A 24,887-nucleotide genomic window follows, 5' to 3' on the forward strand; every position below is an offset into this window, starting at 1 on the left:
TATGATTCCATTAAAGCTTCGAAGTCAATAGTTTTCCAGGACATAAGTAGATTTTCAATGACAAACACATGTTTAGTATGAACAGCAAATGTCATTGCTTGTGGTATCACTGGTCAGTAGTACTGTTAACGAGGTTAACAGCACGTGGGATTCAAAGGGTTGTGTAGCACATCCCTTTCGAAGGGTAGTGAGCGTAATCCACATCTCCTCCAACCAAAGTCTCTTTCTTTTGCAGGCGATTACCGGGCGAACCCAAATTTCCATGGAAAGATGGGTTGGAAGTGGGATGGTCTAGAAGGTTCAATGCGGTCATACTAAATCTCTCCCGAGATGGTCGTACTTGCGGTTTAATGATATTTGTTACCGGAACATGCCGGATCTATAACTGGCAAAGAACCATCAACATCGATAATTCTCCCCAAAACCTTCAAGTTTCTGTATTTTAACATTTCTTATTCAAGCTATTAAAACCATAAACGATTCTGATTCTACTGTCATATACTTTACATTTACCAATTTCATTCAAAATTTTGGTTAGTGTAATTTTAAATGTCACTACAAAATGTAGACCGTCATTTGTTTTGTGTTCAACTTCATGTTAATTCTAAATTCCAGAATTGTATATGAATCTATCTGCCATGTAGCGGATTTAGTAAAAAAAAACATTTGGGTACCTTGAATTTAGGATAATTTACATTTGTATACAAACAAAAGTGTACGTAAGCGCACACATTCTCGCATATTAGTTTTGTATAGAAAGCAATGCAAAGTGTAGCGACAAATGCTGAAAATTACGTTTAAGCGCCTGAAAGTAGACTGCAATTTCCTAAATCTAATTTATTTCATTAAATTGTGCTGTGGAACTGTCTATTTATTTACTAAAGCTATTCTAACTCTTAGCCTAACCTCAATTATTTCTACTTGGCTTACAAAACTAAATATACACAAACACAAACACACACACACAAAACACTTTCATTATGAAATTGTTAAGTATGCATATAACTACTTACATACATACATACCTACTACTGTATAAGAACCAAATACTTAATGCAAAATGTTTCATTTAATTACGTTGACTTTGTATCTGAACTGCTAATGGACGGCCATTGCCGTTTGATGACGGCGAAATGGGTCATTTGATAAGTATTGGTCTGTTGGCATCGTCGCTCTACAAATCCTGTCAAACAGTAGCCCATGTTATAGTCCTCCATCGAGATATTCGATGTTAGATATAGCTTGAATTCGTCAATTTCCTTCTCCTTGCATTTGCCCGCTGCAAACTCATCTTCAACGCCATCAACACAGTCGAGACATGCTCTACTGCCTCGTGAGCTACCGGATGCAGATTTTTTACTACGAAATTGCCCCGCAATAAGTAGTGAGCCCTTATGTTCGAGTGACATCATTTTAGCTTTAGTCGATTGACGTTGTGTGCCAGTAAACTCCTCAATGCGACAACGATTTGGCTGCCACCAACAAGGTGTGATGGTCCAATAGCTAGAGGAGGCTGTACGCGCCCAACCTTCTTCCGGGTACAGAAGAATCTGTAAGTAAACAAATAAAAAAAGAAAATCTATGAGAATTGAACTAAAAAAACGTGGCTACCTAAATAGTGTTATAATAAATATTGGGAATGGTGGAATATTGGTATATATGCGCATAGCAATGAGAAAGGGTGATGGAGAGAAAAAAGAGGCGAGCAATTCCTCCACCTCTTTCACCCCTTCACCTTAACGCTACACTCAAAATGTGCAAGTGTGTGCCATTGCCACAATCATAGCCACCGAAAACTCAATGCAAATTAAAATCTGGCATTACAAGTGGTCCCCTTACCGCCCAATAACAAAATAGTAAGCAAAAGTTTATATTGCGGAAATTGGCATTGGTGCTTAATTGAAAATAGAAATTAAAAGTTTCGTTTAAGGAAAAGTTGGCATTTTCGTCTGCGCTCGCTTTATTTCCGTTCCATAGAAGATGCTTTTTAATAACATGTAAATTTTTGTCAGAAATCCTTAAGCAATTCAAACTCAATGATTGCTATACGAAACTACGAAAATCAGAAAATGAGATAATATTGCATTTTGCATCCATTGTCTGATATTTTAACATAATAATTGTTAATATATATGCATATTTCATTCTAATTGTGTGCTGCATACATTGTTGACTCTACAAAAGATTAATTGAAATTAAATCGAAAAACATGCAATGAAATTTGATAAAAGACTTTTCGTAGGATAAACTTTCAAAACTGTATATAAAAAAACTTTTGTTATTTGCAGTGAAGCAGTGAGGTTGAAGTCGGTGGTTAAGTAGCACGTTACGCCAGTTAATACTTCCAATTTGGAGCACATTAAGTTTTTCACCAGCTTCCTTTTCCAACTCAGTGAAGGTCTCCTTCTCCCTCTGCCGCCAAAAACGGGTGTCGGAGAAAGTACTTTCTGGGCGGAAGCTTCTCCATCCTTGATTTCTTTCATTGCACTATGTCCATATTTGCGATTGAACTTTTGTCTCGAATATTCCAAGGGAAATCCTATCTTGCCGTTCACTGACCATTCTGGCTTTGATTACAATTTTACCCTCGTTCACCGCGAGAGCAATCGCCAGAACTCAAATTTAGACATAGTAGCATAAATGCAATTTCTTTTTGCACTGTCAAAGGCTGCCTTAAATCGACAAAGATTTTGCGTTTTTCGATTATTTGTCGAGAGTGTAAGCGGAGCTCTAATCGAGCGAAATCAGGACACAAAGAAAGAACGAGCACAGCCCATTCTCCCACATGGTCTGCATTGGGACTGGGTTTTAATCCCACGTCTCAATCAATGAAAAATGCGGAAGGGTTAACATTTTTCAAATGGAGTCCCTGACGATGTCAAGGAGATTATCGAAACGTCAGGATCAATTGTAACTGTTTTCCTTTCAAAAACTGTTTTCCTGCCAAAAGACGTTGAGCAACACCACCAGCTGCGGAAGGATTGGGAGGGACATCTTTGAGCCATTCGAAATCGACCGTGGCTTCAGACTTGAGATATACGCCACCGATAAACGCCGCCGCCGCCGCCAATTTGCGACTATTTCTACTCTTTTAAGACTGTCTAGACCATTTGTTGTTCATCTAGAAAATTGGTCCGATATGGTCGAAAGGGGTATCAAGGGATGCGCATCACTGCCAGTTATAAAAACCGAATTGCGACATTTAACACTTTCTAACCGTTCAAAAGTTATTTGTGAAAACAGACGCTTTCAATGACGGATTTCGTATCACCGAATTCACCAAGTTATTAAAGCAAAATACTTAAAGAAAAGTTATTTAATAAATTCAAATGCTCACTTCGCACAATTTTTTAAAAAAATTAATAAAGTACACTGAATTTAAATTAAATAAATGTCCCAAGTCGAACATATTTTCAAATTGTCCTCAAGTTGTTAAAAAAGCAAGTTACCCGAAAAAGGTGCCGAATTTTATATCCCGATTGGCTGAAAGAATAAGCGGAATCAGTGATGCAAAATCCTTTAGTAGGCTCCAGTGGTTTAAATTCTCCTTTGAAATGATTCTCAGCTCATAATTAAGTTTCATATATGTACATATCTTCAACACTTATGAGAAGGGTTTGAAAAATCACTTTATTTGCTTAACTATAAAATAGCGTTTGAAATCTTAGTTTTGATTTTAGAACTTCATCATTCAACACCCAAGTCTCCCGGTTTGACATTTCCTAAAGTTGGCGGCCCTATCCCCAACTACATAGTCCCTTGGAGTGAATCACATCGGATATAGCCTATGAACCATATTTAAATATGAACAACACGTGACGGCTCCTTTTACAAATGTGAATACGTAGGCACATTTCTCATCGCAGTCCTATGGCTTTTGTGCTGGCATATGGTATAAGGGCCAGGATGCGTGACAGCGACCGATGGTCGGGATTGTAGCTCTTAAAAAAAGCCGACAAAACTGAAGGCGCCCTTTGGCGCGATCAACAATAAGCCAGCATTGATGCTAATCGTTAAAACTGCGCCACGAGAGTCATGGCTATTAGTAGATAATTGATAGCAACCGTAAGTCGCCTTTGTGCATGACCAGCATGTAGCCACAAATGACTTAAAGAGATCGTAGCGACGACGGGTATTAGAGTTAGCCCAGAACATTTCCTTCGGTGAAACTACGCTACAAAAGTTTGACCATTTTAAGTATTTCTCCCTCTCTCCGCAAGGAGATACCCGAAATTTTTTGAACGATCCACGAGATTTTGAGGCAAAAACTGCGGATCTTTCCGGAATTGCCGAAACTTCGACTTCATTAAATACATATAAACAAAACCCTTCCAAATATTATTATTTTTTTTTTCGCTTTACAAGACTCCCAGATACTCAACCGCAAGTTAATGATATTTTTCAAATCGTCAAAAATACCATTGACGTCAGCAGTATGTTTCCATATTCATTAGTTGTGGACAATGTGATACTATGAAGTCCAGCCATTCAATTCAGAGGTTTACGCCGATCACTTTGTCGGCGCGTCGGCCACGCTGCCGCCGCCAGGATATAATAGAGCCTACGCCACCGCTGCCGATTTAGTGACCGGCGTAAACCACTATTTCAGACAGGTTGATTTCCTTTGACCTAATACTGGAGTAAATAATTCTATCAGGAGAACTAAGCCGTGATAGCACAATCTATTATTAGAGCGTGAAATTACTGGCGTACGCTGATTTTATTGATATTATTGGCCTTAACAACATTCTGATGGGACGGGACCTACATATTTTACGCCAAATCTAAACGGTACCTGCAAGGCAGAAGCTTTTCACAGCAGAAATACAATCATGCCGGGGTGGGGACGATCCCGCTAAGAAAAACAATTTCTAATTGAAAAAACTTTCTTCTAGATTTTTGATGTTGCTTTGCCCGGGAATTGAACCTAGGATCTTCGGTGTGGCAGGCGGAGCACGCTACCAACATACCACGGCGGCCGCATTTAACTTCTATCATATGTCATATGCGGTGCTAAACGCGAAGTTTTTCATTATGCGATTTTTTCATAACTCCGAGGAGGCGCCATAAAGCTCCGCCAGCAGAATTTTCTGCACAATTTGTCCATATGTTGCTCATACGCCCTGGTGTCACGCAAACTAAAGCTAGCCAAAATTCTGGGATACCGTATCCCGGATAGGTGAACCAATAGCTGCTATCATAATTTGGTTTTATGAGTTCAGGAACGTAGCCAACATTTGAAATTTGTATTAGCTCATTTTAAAACAAAAAGATAAAAAGTAGTAAGGAAAGTCCTTGCTTATTCGCACTTGGCGCAATTGTAAAATAATCTTCTCTTAAATTTTTTCGAGACAACCACAAGTTTTGAACTTGCAGCAAGAATATTTATTTTAATTGATTGCTTTTATCTGGAAATAAATGGCTTTCAGATAAAAAGAGGCAACACTGCAAAAATCAAGCATTTAAAAATACATATTTTCATCAACCTTAGCTTATCTTGCTTTTTGAAAATGATGTGGAATGAAAAGCTGATTTCATAATAAACTTTAAACCTACTGTTTGGAAACATACTTAAATTGTTGTTATTTTTATTGGTTTCAGTAAAAATTTCAGTGTGTCGGATTTTGTGTCGGAGAGGTTGCACACATTAAAACAATTTGTTTGTAAATAAGGGCGGCCTTAATGTTTTCGAAGGTAGTTTATACAGCCACATTAGTTGTATTATTGTTTATATTATTATGAGTTATATGACTTATAAAGTCTATAATAATTTTTGCGAAGATGTGGCAACTAATTGAAGGAAAGCCGTGAGTACCAAGTACTCGTGAAGTTCGGTGTATAAACATAAAGTTGGATGTCTAGGAAACTGATGTTCTTAGGTAAGCTAAATATCACCCAGTCGTTGAAGTTAAAACACAACAAATATTCACACAATCAATTTTACAAAACCAAATACAAAATAAAAGAGTTCTTTGGCGTATTGTTTTTGTTGTTGTGTGTTTATTATTTACTACACTGTTGGAAACCGAATTGTTTATTGAAACGAGTGAAAGGCGCAATGAAATGATACCAATCAAATCATATTTTCGGCGCAACGCACGTACAATAACACAAACATAAAGTAGAGAGTGAAATTACTTAATATGCCGTGCAACTGCGGTCAAAATGAGAATCAGGATAATCCAAAAGTGCAGTGCAATGGATGTAAAGAGTTCTTTCACCTTGAATGTGTAGGTTTACTGCAGAGTGACTTGGGCTTTCTGCTCACTGCGGGAAAGCCTTTTTCCTCCAAAGCCTGCTCAGCTGGGACGCGCTCATCTATACGTTCAATTCTGCCGACTGAAACAAATAACAACATTGATGTGAGTGAAAATGTGCATAATCCGAAGCATCAAATTGCTTTTGAGCTTACTATAATGAGGCAAGATAATGCATGCATTCTCTTACGTGTCAATGCACTGCATGAAGACAACAAAAATCTGCTGCTGCAATCCGATGATCCTATTGCCGAAGCTCGCTATTTGCGCTCTCAGGGTGATACTAAAAAACGCTCTCTCAACACTAACTGTTGAAGTAAAAAATCTTAGTAGCATTGTTGCTAAATTAGCTATTAACCTACCAAAAAATCCTAAAAACGCTGGAATTACTGCTGAGAATGCTGAGAGTGTTAAGCCAAGTGTCCTTCCATTGGATCTAGCTGGTCATCGAGCAGCGGCAACGTCAGCCTGCGTCTAAGGGAGTTAGTCGTGTTGGAACAACAAGACCACAGGACACTCAAGTATACTAAACAAATACAGTTTTCTTCCACCTAGTACGGATCGCTGTGTGACCACAACAGTTGCGGAAACCAACTTTAAGATAAACATCCCCAACAGGGATGTCTGGACGGAGTCGGATAAGTGCTTTGCTATGGGCAGCAGATTTTCCATATACAGGGACGGCTCCAAGCTAAACGGTAGAGTTGGAGGTGGAGTATACTCAAGGGACCTTGACCTCCAGCTCTCATTCAGACTACCCGACCACTGCAGTGTATTCCAAGCAGAAGTGGCAGCCATAATGGAAGCCGCAGCTAGGATGGGGACATCCAATGTCGGCAAAGAAATTTTTATATTCAGCGACAGCCAAGCTGCCATAAAATCTCTTGGCTCCCACTCGTTCAATTCTGAACTTGCACTAAAATGTCGCCGATCTCTTCAAGAGATGGCTCAACAGAACCTTGTACACCTCACAAGGGGCCGTGGACATAGGGATATCGAGGGAAACTGCATGGCAGATGAACTCGCTAGGCAGGGTACAACCAGGCAGGTTCTTCCTGGACAAGAACGCTTAGGTATGCCCCTGTGCACATGCAAGCTAATGCTAAAAGAGCACATCTACCGTCAAGCCGACGAAAGATGGCTACAAACACCGGGGTGTCGAACATCGAAATAAACCTGGCCTAAATGGGATCCTAAAAGATCCCGTCACGTGTACAACCTTAGAAGGGATACAATTTCCATACTTGTGGGGGTACTAACCGGTCATTGCCTCATAGGTAGGCATTCAGAAAGGTTAGGAGCGCCTTATCGTCGTTGCTGTAGGAGTTGTAAAGAAGATGAGAGGGGAAAACGGTAGTCCACCTCATTTGCAACTGCCCAGCACTAAGCGGAGCACGGCAGCGCTTTCTGGACATTCAGAAAAGTTAGGGGCGCCTTATCGTCGTTGCTGTAGGAGTTGTAAAGAAGATGACGGGAGAAAACGGTGGTTCACCTCATTTGCAACTGCCCAGCACTAAGCGGAGCACGGCAGCGCTTTCTGGGAGCTTCGTTTCTTGATAATCTGAGCCAGGTTGTGGAGCATGGCGTCAAGGACCTGGTAGCTTTCATCGGTCCTCGAAATGGTTCGAAGAGGAAACGCAACGGTGTTGTTCGTGGTATCACGACGGGCCTAATACTACTGGCCTAAGTGTGCTCTCGGGCAGCCACCCTAACCTAACCTAATCTAAGCCAATAAATTGAACATTGAAAGAAAACATAATTGCAAGTGAATCGGAACCTGAAGTGAGTATGAAGTATGATATATGACATTATTATTTTGCCTTCCCCTTCTGTCAAAGCTGTACGTATTGATAGGGAAATGACTTCAACGTCCCATTCTAAAGTGTGTCATGCTGCAGGCACTAAATAAGCTAAGCGGAAGCTAGCAATGACACCTCATGCTGCGTCGTAAGCTTCGGCTATTCCTACCTTTGCTCTTGTTACTAAATCTGCTGCTGCTGCGGTAAATGTACTTTATTCAAGTTTCTGCATGTTTCGTCATTTTCGCCCACTGTTATGGAAGCTGATATCTTATGGTATGTTTCAAGTCATGCTAAAATTGAATCCAATTTATTGATATGTCATACATTGGTAAAGAAAGGCATTCCCATTGATAGCCTAACTAAATTCCATTTCAAATTGGGTGTTTCGGAATGTTCTTTTGATAAGGTGCTTAATCCAGCTATATGGCCTGAGTTTGTGAAAATTCGTCCGTTTTTTTTTTTCACCAAGAAGGTGCATCAACACTATAACGATAACCAGTTCCGTTATTAACAATTCTTCTAAGAAATAAAAAATTTATTTTCAAAATATTTCTGGGTTGAGAACCAAATCTAAGCTGCTGTATGCCTTGACCCCGCAACTGGATTACATTATTTTTGTTCTCGTTGAGACGTGGCTAAACGAGAGTTTCTTCGATAATAATTATTTCGATGCGAATTTATATAGTGTGTTTCGAAAGGACCGTGATTATATTAAAACTGGTCACAGTAGAGGTGATCTTATAGCAGTTAACCGGAAATTTCGCTTGTTGCTCTTGACATTGAAGAATGATGATAAACTATTGGATCAGCTCTGCGTGTCAGTAAAAGGGGTTTACAATATTTTTATCTGCGCATCTTATATTTCTCCGACAAGCAACGATATGCCATACCAAGCACATGTGGACAATATTCTAGCACTATGGGTGACTTCAACTTGGGCAATATTGATTGGTCTTATATTGATGATAGATAGCTATGAGCTATATGCAAATAACATATATGCAAATAACATAAATAGTATATCTGAATCCTATTTGGTTGCTAACTTATCCAGTTGTGGCCTTTCTCAGATAAATGGTTTCCAAATCGACTTTCTCGTATTTTAGACTTAATTTTTGTCAATGATAATGTAAACATTTATTTGTTTGATTGCCTTGATCCTTTATCTTCTCCTGGTATTCATCATATACCATTCGTTTTAAAGGTCGAATTCTATGAGTTTAATTCGGTTCATTATGATGAAGAAGCTATTAGCTTTGCTTTAGTAGAATGGATGTCGATATGGTTAATATTGCAGTTGATGCCACTGATTGGAATTCAATATTTTCCAACGTTGATGTTGCCAACTGCTTTAAAATCTTTAAATATAAGTTAGGTGAGATCTGGGTAAAGCATATCCCAATTCTTAAGAAATCCAAATATAAAATACCTTGGCATACCAAACGATTATTAAAACTTAAACATTTACGAAACAAATATTCCAAGAAGTTGAAATTATCCAAAGTAGCTATGCAAGTAAATTTAAATCCTTGAACAGGGACTTGAAGCTTAATTATACTCTTAAGTTCGAATCGTATATAAAGCAAAACTCAAAATCATTTTGGAGATATGTCAATTCCAGAAAATCGTGTTCGAGTGTACCTTCTGCTGTCTATCTCAATGAGACCCGAGCGCTCTCTACTCTTGATGCTGCTAATGTCTTTGCTAATTTCTTTAAGTCAAACTTCGAAGCTGACACTGACCTTGATCAGGTGTGTTGCCGAAGAGCCTTCGATGGCGTTGTTTTCGACAACACATCGTTAGCTTTTCGAAAACACCCCCATAACCTTTAGATAGCAATCCGATAATTCGGCAGTAGTAATCTGATTAGAAACCTGTAACTCCTAAAAAATCAGTAACTTTTGGTTTACATTTAAATAACAGACCGATAAATCATCGAGAAAAAATTGATAACTCAGCAATAAGAAACTTATAACTCATCGATAACATTTGTTATCGATAAAAATGTATTACTTTCTCGTAAGAAGTCGATAAATCTTTTCCACAGCGTCGATGAAACGATGATAATAAACCTATAACAATTCGATACTCGATTCGATCTCTCGTCGAAAAGACAACTCCCGTAACCCATAATCCATAATCCTTACCATTCCCTGAACTTTCTTTCATTTCATTTCCCTTCCTTTCATTTCTTTTTGTTGTTATTACTGAAAACTATAGTGCAAGTTACCAGGGTCGCAGGGCATTTCTTTTTTATAGATTTAAAAAATATGCGCATGGTGTGTACTGCTAATTTATTTTTGTGATCTTAAACAAGGGTTTATGCCCTTTTACATTAATTATTGAAAATCGACCCCTAGCCTAAGCTATCGGGTATGCATTCTGTAAAAAAATTTTGTTAATTATAAAATAGGTAATGTCTGGTGACCCTGAGATATCATTCTTGTATAACTCTTCTAGTCCCAAGGAGAGTTTCCCTATGTAAAAATTTGAATGGCGGACTTGACTGCGGCAGCCAAGTTAAAGCCTTCTTGATTTCGGTGTTTTATTTAATAGTTCACCAGACGCCTGTTTAGGGGCACTCTGTGCCTTGCAGCATTGCTGCGTGCTTGGTCTTATCGAAACAATCAATTTGTCTGGCTTGCTCTGTTGTGACTTTGGTGACTTTTTGTGTAGTAGGAAAGGCCTCAAAAACGTTTTATCTACTGGTAAAAAAAAAGATATCCAACGTATTGACTTTCATTGGTTGGCAGATATTTCTTGCTTTTGTATGGACAAAAAGGAGCCAAGATGCTCTGTAAACATGTACTCTTTATGGCCCATGGCTTTGGAAACTTTGGTCTTTTCGATGGCTTTCTTAGCCACTGTGCCCAAGGCCCTGGGCAGCTCGTGGTTATACGTCGTCAACTAAAGTGCGATATAACTTTGTTACCAAATAATATTTCCATTGTGTTTTGTCGGGTTAAACAAAGACTGTAAAATTATCACGTAACAACACCACGCCCAATTTATTGTTTCAACTTTTGAAGGAATTAAATATATACTTTTTAAAAAGTAAGAGCGAGTGAAAGGTAAGAGTGCAATACTTAAGAAAAATCTGTCACAAGCAGCCGAAAGGTTGGTGCATTTGATCTCCATGAGCTCGAGAAAAGTGCTTAGAAATGTCTGGACAGTCTGAAGAAGACGTTTGACATAATCTCATTAAGCAAAACAGGGCTGTCAACCCCTGTCTCTGGCTAATTTCGCAATGAATAGCACCTAGACAGGTGTATAAGTTTCAGATGGCCAGAATAGGGAAGAAGAGAGAAGAGCAGGATTTGCTTTTTGAACAAAAACATATTTATCACTATGAACTAATAGGAACATAACAACGCGGTTCCATGCGACTGAAGTGCATTCCAAAAAAGTCTTACCAACAATTTTCTTTCTTTCCTTTTGGCCATGAGTAGATATCGTTATTTTCTCTTATTGAACCTAAGGCTGAAAAAAAATTGTCCATGTTTAAATTAAAGTCAATATCGAAATGTTTTATCTAGTCTGGCCTTGAGCTCAATAAAATGAAATAACGATGTCTTACCAGCGAGGTAAGAAGGGTTATGATAATATAGAGCATCGGTCAACTAGACTATTTTGGTCGGCCTCAAGGAGGAATATATCCTCTGGCATACGGATAGGCATCAACAGCTCAATAACTTTTGCGTAATTTAAAGATACTTGGAAGGATGTGAAGAAGCAACAAAATTTAAAAAGGCATAATTTTGCTTGCATAGGGTACACCAGATGCAACTCTAAAAAGTTTGACGCACTATTCTTTAATATCGCCTTTTGCTTTCTTTCTCTTAAATTAGAATATATTCAATTAAAAAAATAGGTGGGAATCTAACGAGGTCAAGTTTTATAATTCGACTACAGCGAGAAAATTTATAGAAAGCTTTGGAATCCTCTTTAAGTGCCATCAGTTTGCAGGTTAACAAGTGGTTCCAAAAATTTTGGAATGTCGCTCAGGTTCGCAATTTCTCTACAATTTTTGACAGAAGATTAACTACCATTTTTATACATTGGAATGGTAAAATACTCCTTCCAGCTTGATAAGCGCTGTATAAATATATCCGTTAATGATTGGCCTAGGTAAGTTGGTCTAGTGAAAGAGCTCAATAGATTTTCTAAGTGAGTTAATGCGTCATTAGAGCATAAAGTCATCAAAGTCAGTAGAAATGAATGGCAGGGTGATACCGCAAACAAATCGGCAGTTGTAGAGTGATTCGATTTAAAGAAGTTCGCAAACATACCAGATATGCAGTTAAACCGCACTTGAAATCAAATTATTGTATTTCCCGACATATGGATATCCAGTAGACTTGCATTTTGAGTTAGCAAAAATTTAAAATTAACTTAAAAAAAATTAACTATGACTTTGCTTCATCGGTTGTTGCTTTTGTTGCAGCAGTGCTTTGCGATCATCCACAAATTATCGTCAATATCTTCTCCAAGTCCAAGAAAGCATACAGTCTACACAAGGTGGGACCAAAGATGCTAGAGTGTTAGATATGGATTCGACTCGATTTTTTAGAGAATCGACGTTTTCCATTTGATTCTCAAAAAATCGATTTAGTCCATGAAATTTAGTCTGAAAAGGTTGATCTGTATGTGTAATTATCTACATGATTTCAATAGTTTAATAAATTTCTTCATCTTATTCTTAGCTTCGCTACTTGGCAACACCAAGTGGTCCCACATGGCACCGCAATTGCTCTTTCCATCGGAGTGTGATATTGGGTGTATTCGCTGCTGATAATTTTTTTTTAATTTTCTATAGTATGAAACCCGACTTCGGGTTCCAAGGAGCAACAATTTTTTTTACTTATTGCGCAGAAATTTCTTCTTTAAATCTGCCTTCTCTGAATTGGATAGAAGAAGCATTTGGAAACAAGCGAAGGGGGAGACCTCCACCAAGAAAACATGATTTGGTGTTTACAATGGTGTCAGTATTGTCAAAACAGGGATAGCTGGTGTGACTTGTCACGCAACACCTAAATCGCCTAGCCGGTTAAGCGCCAATTGATGGTGATGATGAAATTTCTTCATATTTTTCTTTTCTCTCGAAGCTACCACCACAACGGCGCATAGGATTGGTTTAAGTTTCAAAATAAAGTTGCAGCTTTTCGACATAAGTTCCTATGAGCTGTGTCAAGAAGGCTGCAACTAAATGCAAAAACTACTGTTTTTTACTACGAATATGTGCCCGTAAAGCTAAATTTATAAAAACATTATAGTAAACATATTTACCGTTTTTATAAAAAAAAGGAAATTGTACCTATTGTTACTGTAAGATGATTAAAGCTTCGCAGGCTAAAAAAGTCGATGGATCCTAAAAAACTCGATAATTTGTGCGTTAAAAAAACATCGACTAAATCGATTAAATACCGAAATGAAATCCAGCTCTAATGGATGACTGAGGGCTGCTCAATATGTTTAAGCGGCTGAGTTGTTAAGCTCCGAATATCTTTATAATACTTACGGAGGCCTCTTTAATAAGATGTCTGTGGTGGTGCCTAGGCTAATCAACAGAAAATCTTTTTTCATTTTCTTAATTGGTCTTTGGAAATAGTGTGATGATGGGAAATTAAAACTTAGAACTTTTGCACGGTGTAAATTGCTTTTATGTTTGCAATTGCTTTTATGATATGCTCTAACGAAACATATCACATCTTGTGCATGCAGCCATGAATATTATAAGCGGAAAATATCAGAACGCACGTGTGTAGGAAAGCTTCAAAAGAAGAAAAATCTGGGTGCTTCTTGTAGAATACACGACCACAACTACAACACAGTGCAGCATCTTACGTAGTACCAGTTTTGACGAGGGTCATTGCTACTGACCATTGTCGGTCATAAAATACATGAAATGTGATCCTTTGTGTGGATAATAAATCGTCGTAAAAAGGGGGCGAACAAGTGTGAGCGCAAATAGTAATTCGTTAGCCAGCGCTTCAGCATCACCTGTGAGCAATGAATTGGTAATTCAAATGAAATGACTGAGGGCACAGAACACATACACACACACACCTTCGAAAGAAATGAACAACACACTCATGTTGATATGAATGAGGTGGTTTCGGTAGTAAAAAATTGCAGGTTTTAAAGAAATAAAATACCTTTTTCTAGCATATGAACGTCCTTGTAGGGTTGCTCACCGCATTAGTTGGACTGCTTGTTGCAAGTTGTGGTTGAGGTTTTTTCTTGCTACGGAAATTTCCTATGTAACATATATAAATAGGTTTTCCTGGAATTTTATCTTACGCAATTTGCACATTCGCACAAATATTGGATGTGGAAAATTTCATGAGTAGGCAAGGTTGAGTGTGGTGGAATGACGGTGTGCTAGTGTGTGTGCATTCGCATAACGAGTTGTTGATCTAAGGGATGCTTAATAAAAATTCCTCTATTTCTACAAAAATTCTTTCTTTAGCATTTTTGTATTGTTTTTTTTTGTTTTCTTTACAAGAATGCTGAACCATAACTCCTTAACCAAGTGAGCAACAAGTGTGCAATGGTTAATTTCCGGCGCATTGCTTTTTCCTTTTCAATTTTTAAATTTTGTTGTGCACACTTGTCCTCAGCGCTTAACGCCAGTTTGCCCTTTTGTGATTATTTATTTTTACTTTTGTTGTCATGCGGTTGGCTTCCGATTGTTCCTTTTTCACGCCTGGAATTTCAAGTATTCATAAATATGCATAGGACGTGCTTCAGTCTGTTTTTATTTATTCTATGTATAAATATGAGTTAATATTTTTCAAATAAAATAAAAGTATGCACATTAGAGTGTCAACGAAAATTGGATGTTGTTGCAAAGCGGGCATTGATCTTTTGTTTTTAAATGCATTAAGGTACAAGTAAGGACAGAACGGTCTTCGGCACAGCTTTCATGAATGGAGCTGAACAACAACGTCTTGAATTTTCAAAAATTTATAAAATCTGAACAATTAGTTGTGTGGGATATACATTACAATATACAACCAATCTTAACGATTTCATTCAGACAGAAATGTATGCTTTATATGTAAACATCCTGTAAAATTATAAGCTTCTAGCTGATAAAATGATGAAGAAATTACTTTAAACCTCTTATTTAGACAATCGGTTTTATCAGATATATAATATATATATGACCGATCTTATACATTTTTTCAGACTATAATATATGTCCCATTTGTGAGCATCTGGAAAAATTAGAAGCTTTTAACGGGTTAAATGAGGCAGAAATTTCGTTTATCCTTTTATTCGAACAATCGGTTTTGTGGGATATATATTATATATATATATATATATATATATATCCGATCCTAACAATTTTTTTAGACCGCAATTAATGTCTTATATGTTAACATCTTGTGAAATTTCAATCTTCCAGTAGTTAAAATGAGGAATAAATGATAAAAACACTATTTTTCGAAAAATCGGTTGCATGGGGATATATGCTAGAGGGGAGACACAAATATACCAGCTCACCAAATTTCATCTCAAAAATTGAGGGACCAGTTTGCATTAAAACAGACAGGTGGATGGACGAACAGACGGACAGACAGATATACGGACATGGCTAAATCAACTCAGCTCATATCGAAAATTTCGAAAAACCGAAAAAGTGCGATAATTGATTACTAAAGACGGATAAAGCATTGGAACTTGGTAGGTGGGTTGACCTTATGACGCAGAATAGAAAATTAATAAAATTTATGGAGAATGGGCGTGGCACCTCCCACTTTTAAAACAAGGTAATTTAAAAGTTTTGCAAGCTGTTATTTGGCAGCTGAGTATGTAATGTTCGGTTACACCCGAACTTAGCCTTCCTTACCTGTTTCGATTAAGCCCATTTGGCGAACATGGCTTTGAGGTCCGAATGGTTCGTAAAAAACACCAACTTGATAAAGAAGATACACTCTAATGCTGCGTCAATATAAGAGCCCGACCGAGCGTTCGGTTTCGATTTCGATTTGCCTATTCTGCCGTCCGTAGCAAAAATGCAGGAAAGTTCCCTTACTGCCTTTTAAAATTTTGATGCCTATGTATTTCTTACCAATATTTACAATTAAGCAGTTGGATGAAATTTATACTCATATCTTTTCTTTGTGAAATACACAACTTAGGTTAAAGTACAAATTAGATCTTAGTTTCTCGCTGGTACAGCACCTTTAGAAAATATTTTTATAATTTGTCTGAAATTGGAAAGTGAAGTTATCCACTGACGTAGGCGGGCTGATTTCGTAAGCACACCCGTCTTTATTAGAAAATGGTAATTTGTTTGTGTAAATGACACATCTAATTTTATATTTCAACAGCTTTGTATCAAATGAGTATTCGCCTTTAAGCATACCTATATGTAATACTTCCGATCTTGTTGTACAATATGGTGCCAATGAATTTTGAATTCGAAATCAAAAAGACAGCCTAAAAATTGCAGCGTCATAACTGTGACAAGACAAAATTTAAATTTAGGTACATTCGATTAATGAATACAAAAACTTTTAAATAGCATTATATCGGCACTCTGATGTTTGGGAGTGTACCCAGTCTGTAGTACTAATATAGAAGTATTACATATATGCTTTTAAGTGATAAAATTTTAGAGCATTACTTAAAGTTTGAGTCAAAGTCGAGTCAAATTGTCCCATCCGTCACTATGGAATCATCCAAATGCCACTTAACTTTCATTGCAAATTATTATTTAAATGCTAATTAATGTTTCAGGTTGGTTATTATCTCTATTTTAAAATAAATATTTGTGTATTGCTTTGCATTTTAGGTAGATGTCGCTATGTTAGTTTAATGCATAACTGTATTTTTTTGTTAATGTACCACAAATCAACTTGTCCCCTTTCCTCTCACGTCACATACATATAAAACAAGTAAGGAAGGTTAAGTTCGGGTGTAACCGAATATTATATAATCAGCGTGGGCTTCAATTGTACATTTTATTTCAGATAAATTACTTTTCTACATAAAACATGGCACCGCCCGTTAAAAAAAAAAAAAATATCTCCCCATTTCCTCTTACAATAAAACTTGATAAGTGAAATATCATTGATTCAAAACTATTTTTTGCTATGTTATAGCTTATTATTCTACTCTACGACCCTTTTAAACTTGTTTTATATAAAAGTGGGCGTGGTCTTTAACCGATCCCGTCCATTTTTACTAGTAATATTTTCTCTATAAGGAAAATATGTGTACACAATTTGATTACGATACGTAAATGTTTCTTCGAGTTATGGCTCCCGAAACATTGAAAATTGCTTAGACAAAAAAGGGGCGGTGCCACACCCATTTTCAATAATTTTAGTGTTTTCCAGTTTAATGTTATAATTCAATTTAGACAGTAGAATTTTATTGATATAAAGCTCTTTGTCGCTAAGATATAGCTTATTATTTTCGTCTACGATCCTTTTAAAAATCTTTTATATAAAAGTAGGCGTGGTCTTTAACCTCTTTAATGTCGCCCATTTTTTCTAGAAATATTTCCTGCCATAGGGAAAATTTGTGTACTGAATTTTATTACGATCCGTTAATTTTCTTCGAGTTGTGGCTCCCGAAACATAGAAAATTGCTTAGTCATTAAAGGCTCTACTTGGAAAATGAAATACCATTGGTATAAAGCTCTTTTTTGCAAAGATATGGCTTATTTTATTCGTCCACGACCCTCTTAAAAATCTTTTATATAAAAGTGGGCGTGGTCCGTAAACGAATTCGTTAATTTTTCTTCACAGCATTCTTTATAGTAAAGACAACCTCTCTGCTGAATTTTGATACGATAGATTTAACGATTTTTGATTTATGATTAATAATATTTGTTAAATTAATTTTATCACAAGTGGGCGGTGCCACGCCCATTTTAAATTTTTTTTCAATTTTTTATCAAGAGTCTCAGTGCCAGTCTGCATGTCAAATTTCAACATTCTAGGCGTATTATTTACTAGATAATCAGGTTTTTGTGTTTTCCAAAATTTTATATATATAATAAGTGGGCGTGGTTATCATCCGATTTCGCCCTCAATATTTACTCAATTTATCGTGTTAACGGATGGACGGACGGACGGACGGACGGACGGACATGGCTCAATCAATTTTTTTTTTCGATACTGATGATTTTGATATATGGAAGTGTATATCTATCTCGATTCCTTTATACCTGTACAACCAACCGTTATCCAATCAAAGTTAATATACTCTGTGTGCATATACTCTGAGTATAAAAACCCCTGCAAGCATTTTTGCGGCATTTGCACGCTGAAAATGAATTTTCGCAGATAATGCCAATCTAGACTCAAATATATCATCTGTAATTGGGCCTTAGCATATAATCTTAATTAGATTTATAGCGTTTTTTTTATAATAGTGAACATGAAAAACTGGGGTCAATAGCTCTTTCCACTCTATTTCCATTTATCCTGCGCAGCAACTGAATTGACAGAAATCGTTCCTTCATAAGTAAAATACAGCCGATTAACCTTCAATGAAGAAGAAATCTACTTAAGAAAGTTCATTTACGGAAAGCCTTTTTTCTTATAAAAATTTGTGTTATTTAAAACTAAGGTAAGTCTTTGACCTCAGCTTTGGTAATAGACCAATCACAAGATTACAACCGAACGTTCGGTTCGGCTTCGGCTGCGATTGAAAAAGCTGATTTGTAGGCCACTAGCTCTCATATGTGAGCAAGCGCCTACTTATGATTTTCCAAGTAATTGTGTGGATAATGAGAAAAATGTGAATAATTTCTTTTACGTGCAATATGTACATATGTGCAAATGTATATAAGTTAAGGATTCTTTTATTGAGAAATCCAAAAAAATATATTTTAGGGTCTTTACGACCTTTATTGAGTCACTTCAAAAGTAGAACTAACTTTACAAAAATTATTAACTTATAACTAAGCTTAATTAATTGGTCGACTCCGCTGGCGTTGCTGCTGCGTTTTGCTATTCCGCGAATTAGCCAACTTTAGTTGCGCATGTTGGGCTTCCTGTTTAAATGGATTGGAGCTTTAATTTGCTGACGTCGCGTCTGGCAATTTTGTGGGAAAGTATTGAACTTCCGCTCTAAATAAATTCAAGCTAATTTTGCTGACATTGCTTCTTGAGCTTTTATGTGAAATATTGTGCAACGAGAGTTGCATATCCGCTTTACCTGTATTTATTATTGCTTATTAATCATTTATTGTTGTAGCAATTGTTAACATATGCCATGTTAACACTTCCCCTCTTAAAAACGTTCGTCCCGAGCGTTGTCAAAAATAAGGTAAGTTATTAAAATTTATGTATGTGGGCTGCTCGTTTGAAAAATCTTTGATCTCACCTAGAGTGATGCTTGGTGCAGGTATCTGGTTAATGTCAAGATTTGATGAAATTACTATCTTGTTTTTGGACTTCCTCCAGAATTTGCAAAAAATTATTTTGATGATTAAAGTAGTCACAACTGCTCCAAGTAAAAGTGAGCTGTTGGATATAGTTGCTACTTTAAGAAGATTTATTCTGTGTATGTTCTCTATGTGTAACTCTTTTAGAGCCTTGAGGGAGAGTAACTCAATTCGATTCTTTTCGATTGGTGCAGGTTGCAAGACTGCTGGGATAGCGGGAAATGGTACTATGTCATAGTTAATGTACGTTTGACTATTAATTTTCAGCGTTGAATTATGAAAGTTGATAAGTTGTGTTCCTGATATATTCTTAAGCTCGCCGTCTGTGAATATCTGTCTTTTAAAGCCATTAAGGAGTAATATACCGGATTTTATTTCTTCGATTTGGGGAATGTGGTGGCCGTTGCTTTTAGTGCAAGTTGAATTAAGACTACTTATTATCCTAGGCATACAAGTTTTATTACTTATGTCAACTAAATGATTCTGTCTACAAATTTCTATTTTCTTATAGCTATCGCAAAGTTTTTTTATTCCGTAAATTTCTTTTTTTCCTCTTAATATTTTTTCGAATTCTATATCAATTATAGTGTTGTCTGCTTTTACAACAGGTCTTAAAATAATTTTTTGAAAATTTTCTTTAATAACTAGTGGTATTTTTACCAAGTAAAAATTGTCATATTTTGACTAATAACATTTATATTGGCAATCTCTAGTGCCTCTTCCGCATTTTTAAACGGTATTTTCTCATCTTCGAGTTTTTCCATAGCAATTTCAATTTCAATTTTATTTAACAATAGTGTATTCAATATGTCTTTTTTCGCCCACTGTATGGCGTATTTAATATTCGTCAATTCTTCCTTAATTAATCTTATTCTATTTTGCAAGTTGGTTATTGTTTCGTTTTCTACATAAATATCTTTCCTTATGTTATTAAAGAGATTATTTACTATATTTGTAATATTATTAATTTTTTCATTGAAAAGTTCATTTATAATTACTTGTTTATTATTATTATTGTTAATTTCGTTAAGATTATTTGTTATTACTTCAAGGTCTTCATGATCTGGGCTTCCGGCGATGCATTTCCATGCCGTCCCTAAAATGTTTATAGATCTCTTTTGTTTCTTTTCAATTGGTTTGATCGTGTCTAATATCTGAAGGGATTGGATTAGCTCGTGTATTAAGGTGGGACACAGGATGTTATCCTTAGGTATGTCCGATGAAATAAATTTGTACATGTCTGTCAAAAAATGTTCGTACTTGTTGAGGTCAATTATATGTATAAGCCTAAAGGCACCGTTCTGTATTTTTACTAGTCCGTCATTAATCGTCACTAGTTGCGAGTTCGTATGGTCGTAAATGTCTACTGTCGCAGTGGCACAGTAAATTAACAGGAGTCTGAAAGTGAAAGGGTAAATTTTTAATTTCTAATATTGCTTTTATGGACTACTTTTCCTGTTTCTGTTAAAATGGTTGAGTTTCTGTCTTCCTTTACTACTTCTTTTCTAAACTTGGGGGAAATTTTCGTACCTAACCGTTTATTGATTTTCACATATACGGTTTCTCCTGGGTGAAAAATCTTTATGGGATGCCGGGTTTTATTATGATAAGAAAGATCTTTAAGCTGTTTATTTCTTAACTCGGAAATGTTTTCTTCCCTCGCTCTTTCGAATTGGCGTAGGTCAGTAGAGACTGTTCTCCCGAAAAACACCTCTATTGGTTTCTTTTTTGTTGTTGAGTGAATTGTATAATTATATTCGTAGACAGAGTTGTCGAGAAGTTCGGCGAATGAAGAGAAGGTGCGTTCTGCTTTTAAGCAACGCATTATTTCTGTGAGGGTCGAGTGGAATCGTTCCACTTGACCGTTAACGGAACTGGTATAAGGCGGTGTTTTGAAAACTTGTATGTTTAAAGTGTCCTCCATTAAAAATCTTATGGAAGCTGAGTTCAGGGATGTTTCGTTATCTATTATGACATATTCGGGTACGCCAAATTGAAAAAGTATTTCACGGAGAGGTTCTTTAACGTGTTCTATTGCTCTGGATTTAAGTATTTTGGTTTGAGCGTATTTTGAAAATTTGTCTATTGCTGTCAGGACTATGTTTCGGTCGGTCATGTAAATGTCGATGTGCAAAATTTGTCCTGGGAATTGAGGTATGGGAGTTTCTCCTAATTTTGGTTTACTGGGGTGTCTATCATATTTATTTTCTTTACAGGTTGAACATTGTTGAATTATTCTTTTAATTTTTGTAGTCATAGATGGGAAGTAGAAATTTTCGAGAATTTGAATTTTATTTTCTCGACAATTTCTGTGAGCTCTTTTGTGGGTTTTGATTATGATTTCCTCCTGTTCTTGTTCGTCTGTCCTGGACTTGCAGTTGTGTAAACCTGATCTTATGGTTGCTAAAGTGGATTGGGTATATTTCCTGAATTTTTCCAATAATTCGCTCTTCTGTTTTAATACAGTTAACTACGGAGGGGTTGAGGTATCTTTTAAGGCGGTCTATCAAAATTTCTGGGCTATAGTCGGGTTCCTCTAAAATGTGCCTGTGGTAAGTGGGAAATATTATTTTAAATTGGTACGTTGAAGTTTCAGCTACTTTCAGAAATAGCTGATTTTTGAAAACATTTATTGGGATTTCGACGTGAGGAATTAAATTATCCGATGAACTCTCGTCACTATGTTGAGTTGAGGATAAGGAATTAATTGGTTCAGGTGGCATTCTTGAAAGGGCGTCAGCTACAACGTTAGTTGTGCCAGGTTTGAAGTGGAGTTCGTGATTATATTCCTCTAAAATGGATTTCCAGCGTTTCATTTTAGAGTTGTTGTTTTTATTGCTAAGAGCCTGAGTGAGGGGTTCTGTTGATCTGTAAATATTTTTACTTTTGCTGAGCCGTAAAGATAGTTCCTGAAATTGTTTAGGGCCCATATTATAGCTAAAAACTCTTTCTCGTTTGTAGCATAGGCTTCTTCTGTTTTGTTGAGAGTTCTTGAAATGAATGCGATGGGTTTTTTATCCTGAGAAAGGACTGCACCAATCGCATAATTAGAGGCATCGGTTGTTAAATGGAAATCTTTGCTGAAGTCAGGGTATGCAAGTATGACATCGTCAGACATAAGAGATTTTTTTATTTTATTGAAAGCATCTTTTCCTTCTTCATTTAGTTCGATATTTATTTTAGCTGATTTGTTTTTGGATATACGCCCTTCTTCCCCTCTTAAGAGTATCGTTAGGGGTTTAGCCAACATGGCGTAATCTTTAATGAAGCGGCGGTAGTAGCCGGAAAGGCCTAAGAATGAGCGAAGTTGCTTAATGGTTTTTGGGTAAGGTATTTTTGATATTGCTTCAACCTTTGCGGGGTTTTTTGTAATTCCTCTTGAGGAAATAATGAATCCTAGGAACTCTACAGAGTCCTTGAAAAAATGGGATTTATCGAGTTGGATCTTCATGTTAGAGTCTTCTAGAGTTTTAAAAATTTGCTGTAAGTGGAGAGCGTGCTCTTCTTCAGAGTTGCTGAAGACGACTATGTCATCGATATAGACGTAGCATAGTTTGCCGATGTGATGACGAAGAATGTCATCTAGGGTTCGCTTGAATATTGACGGGGCATTTTTGAGTCCGAATGGCAATCTCGTGAACTCGTACTTGCCATTATTGATTGAGAAAGCCGTTTTCTCAATATCGGATTCCTTGAGCGGGATTTGATGAAATCCGCTTTTTAGGTCTAACACGGAAAAAAATTTATTTTTCCCGAGCTGAGACAATACTTCATTTATCTGAGGTATTGGGTAGCGGTCTGCTACAGTAATCGCGTTAAGCTTGCGATAGTCGATAACGACTCGATACTGCTTGTTGCCTTGGGAGTCAGGCTTTTTCGCTACCACCCAAACGGGTGAGTTGTAAGGTGACCTTGATGGTCGAATAATGCCGTCGTCTAGCATTTTGTTTATTTGGGATTCAACTTCGCTTTTAAGCGACATGGGGTAGGGATAGTATCGTGTATAAACAGGAGTATCTTTATTGGTTCTGATTTCGCCTACGACTTTAGTGGTGTATGTAAGTTTATCGTTGGGTTCCGCGAAGAGACTAGACAATTTTTCTACTAGATTATTGATTTTACTTTTCTGACTTGGTGACATGTTGTCTTCCTTAAGGTCAATTTTGTTAATTGATCCCGAAGCTAACTGTTTTATCCTAATTCTTGTGTTTCCTTTTATTTCCATAAATTCATCCTTGACGTGGATCACAGCTTCGAGTTCCTTGAGGCTGTCGTTTCCAAGTATACCATGGAAGGATTTTAATGTGGGGAGAAGGTAAAACTTCAATTTGTTATCGGCGTTAAAAAGATTGAGATAGGTGTGTTCTTTGATTTCGATGTCTCCCGCTATTGATTTTGCAAAAAAAATTATGTCGTTTCTGATTGGATTGGGAACAATGGAGGGCTGTATATAGTTTTTTGTAGATCCTGTATCTATTAAAAATTTTACAGTTTCTCCACTCTTCAGTTTGCACTGGAAGTAAGGCAGCGAAGAGTGGTTCATCCTAAAAAATGTAGGTCTGTTGTGTCTAGGTAATTGTCCTTGTGTTGTTCGTCGCAGTTGTCAGGAGTGGTATAAGTTTCGTCGTTGTAATAATTTGTATTTGTCTGGTCGTCATTTGTCATGGTAGGGGAATATTCCTCAGGTTGGTCGGCATCTATATGGAAGTTCCTTTGGATTTTGTTTGGGGGAACTGGTGCTGGAGGGTTTCCGATAGGGGGTCTTTTGTTAGTTGGGTCATTAGGACGCGGCCTATTCATATAATTTATGTTGCGCGTTCTTAGCGACTAGTCTATATCCATGGGTTCTGGACGGGGCTGAGGCTTCTGAAAGGGCCTCGGTGGTGGATAGTTTGGTTGCTGACCATAATGATTAGCTGGTTGTGGACGTTGGCCTTGACCACTTACCTGTGGTGGTTGGTATGGGTTGGTTGCGTACAACCTGGGTTGGGGCATGTATGCCAATTCTGGGTAGAATTCATTATTTAGCCTTCTAGGAGGCAAAGGTGGTCGAAATTCCTGCGGCTTTCTACCTTGGCCATTATTGCTTAGAGCATAATGTGACCTGAAATTCTGATTTTCTAGTTTAAGGCACAGGTGGAGTGCCTGAGGGAGGTCCGCCGGTTCTCTCATTCCTAGGAGTCTGGGGAGATCTCCTTTAAGGCCACGGACAAAAGTGTCTAGGGCTTTATCCCTATAAGTGCGGGTTAGTAGGTGCATGGCTTCTGTGCCGACTTCCATGCAGCCTAGTTTATTTAATATTAAGGACAAATGAGAGTATACCCGTTGGTAAAACTCTTGGATCGTAAGGTTACCCTGTACGAGTGAAGTCATTTGGTACTCGAGGGTACCAAGGTCGCGCTTGTCCGCGTAATGTAG

At 37.1% G+C, this 24,887-nt stretch overlaps 1 protein-coding gene across 1 annotated transcript in view; it reads right to left on the minus strand.

Annotated features, from left to right (window-relative positions):
- Positions 1-584: 584 nt before the first annotated feature.
- The window catches only part of LOC137244153 (uncharacterized), a 317,140-nt gene continuing 292,837 nt past the window's right edge, over positions 585-24,887 (minus strand). The window contains exon 2 of the mRNA XM_067772744.1: positions 585-1,550. Coding sequence (XP_067628845.1) covers positions 1,074-1,550 — 477 coding nt within the window. The 3' untranslated portion in view covers positions 585-1,073. The remainder of the gene's footprint in view (positions 1,551-24,887) is intronic.

This window comes from Eurosta solidaginis, chromosome 3, assembly GCF_040869045.1.
Source record: "Eurosta solidaginis isolate ZX-2024a chromosome 3, ASM4086904v1, whole genome shotgun sequence".
In the NCBI taxonomy this organism is placed as follows: domain Eukaryota; kingdom Metazoa; phylum Arthropoda; class Insecta; order Diptera; family Tephritidae; genus Eurosta; species Eurosta solidaginis.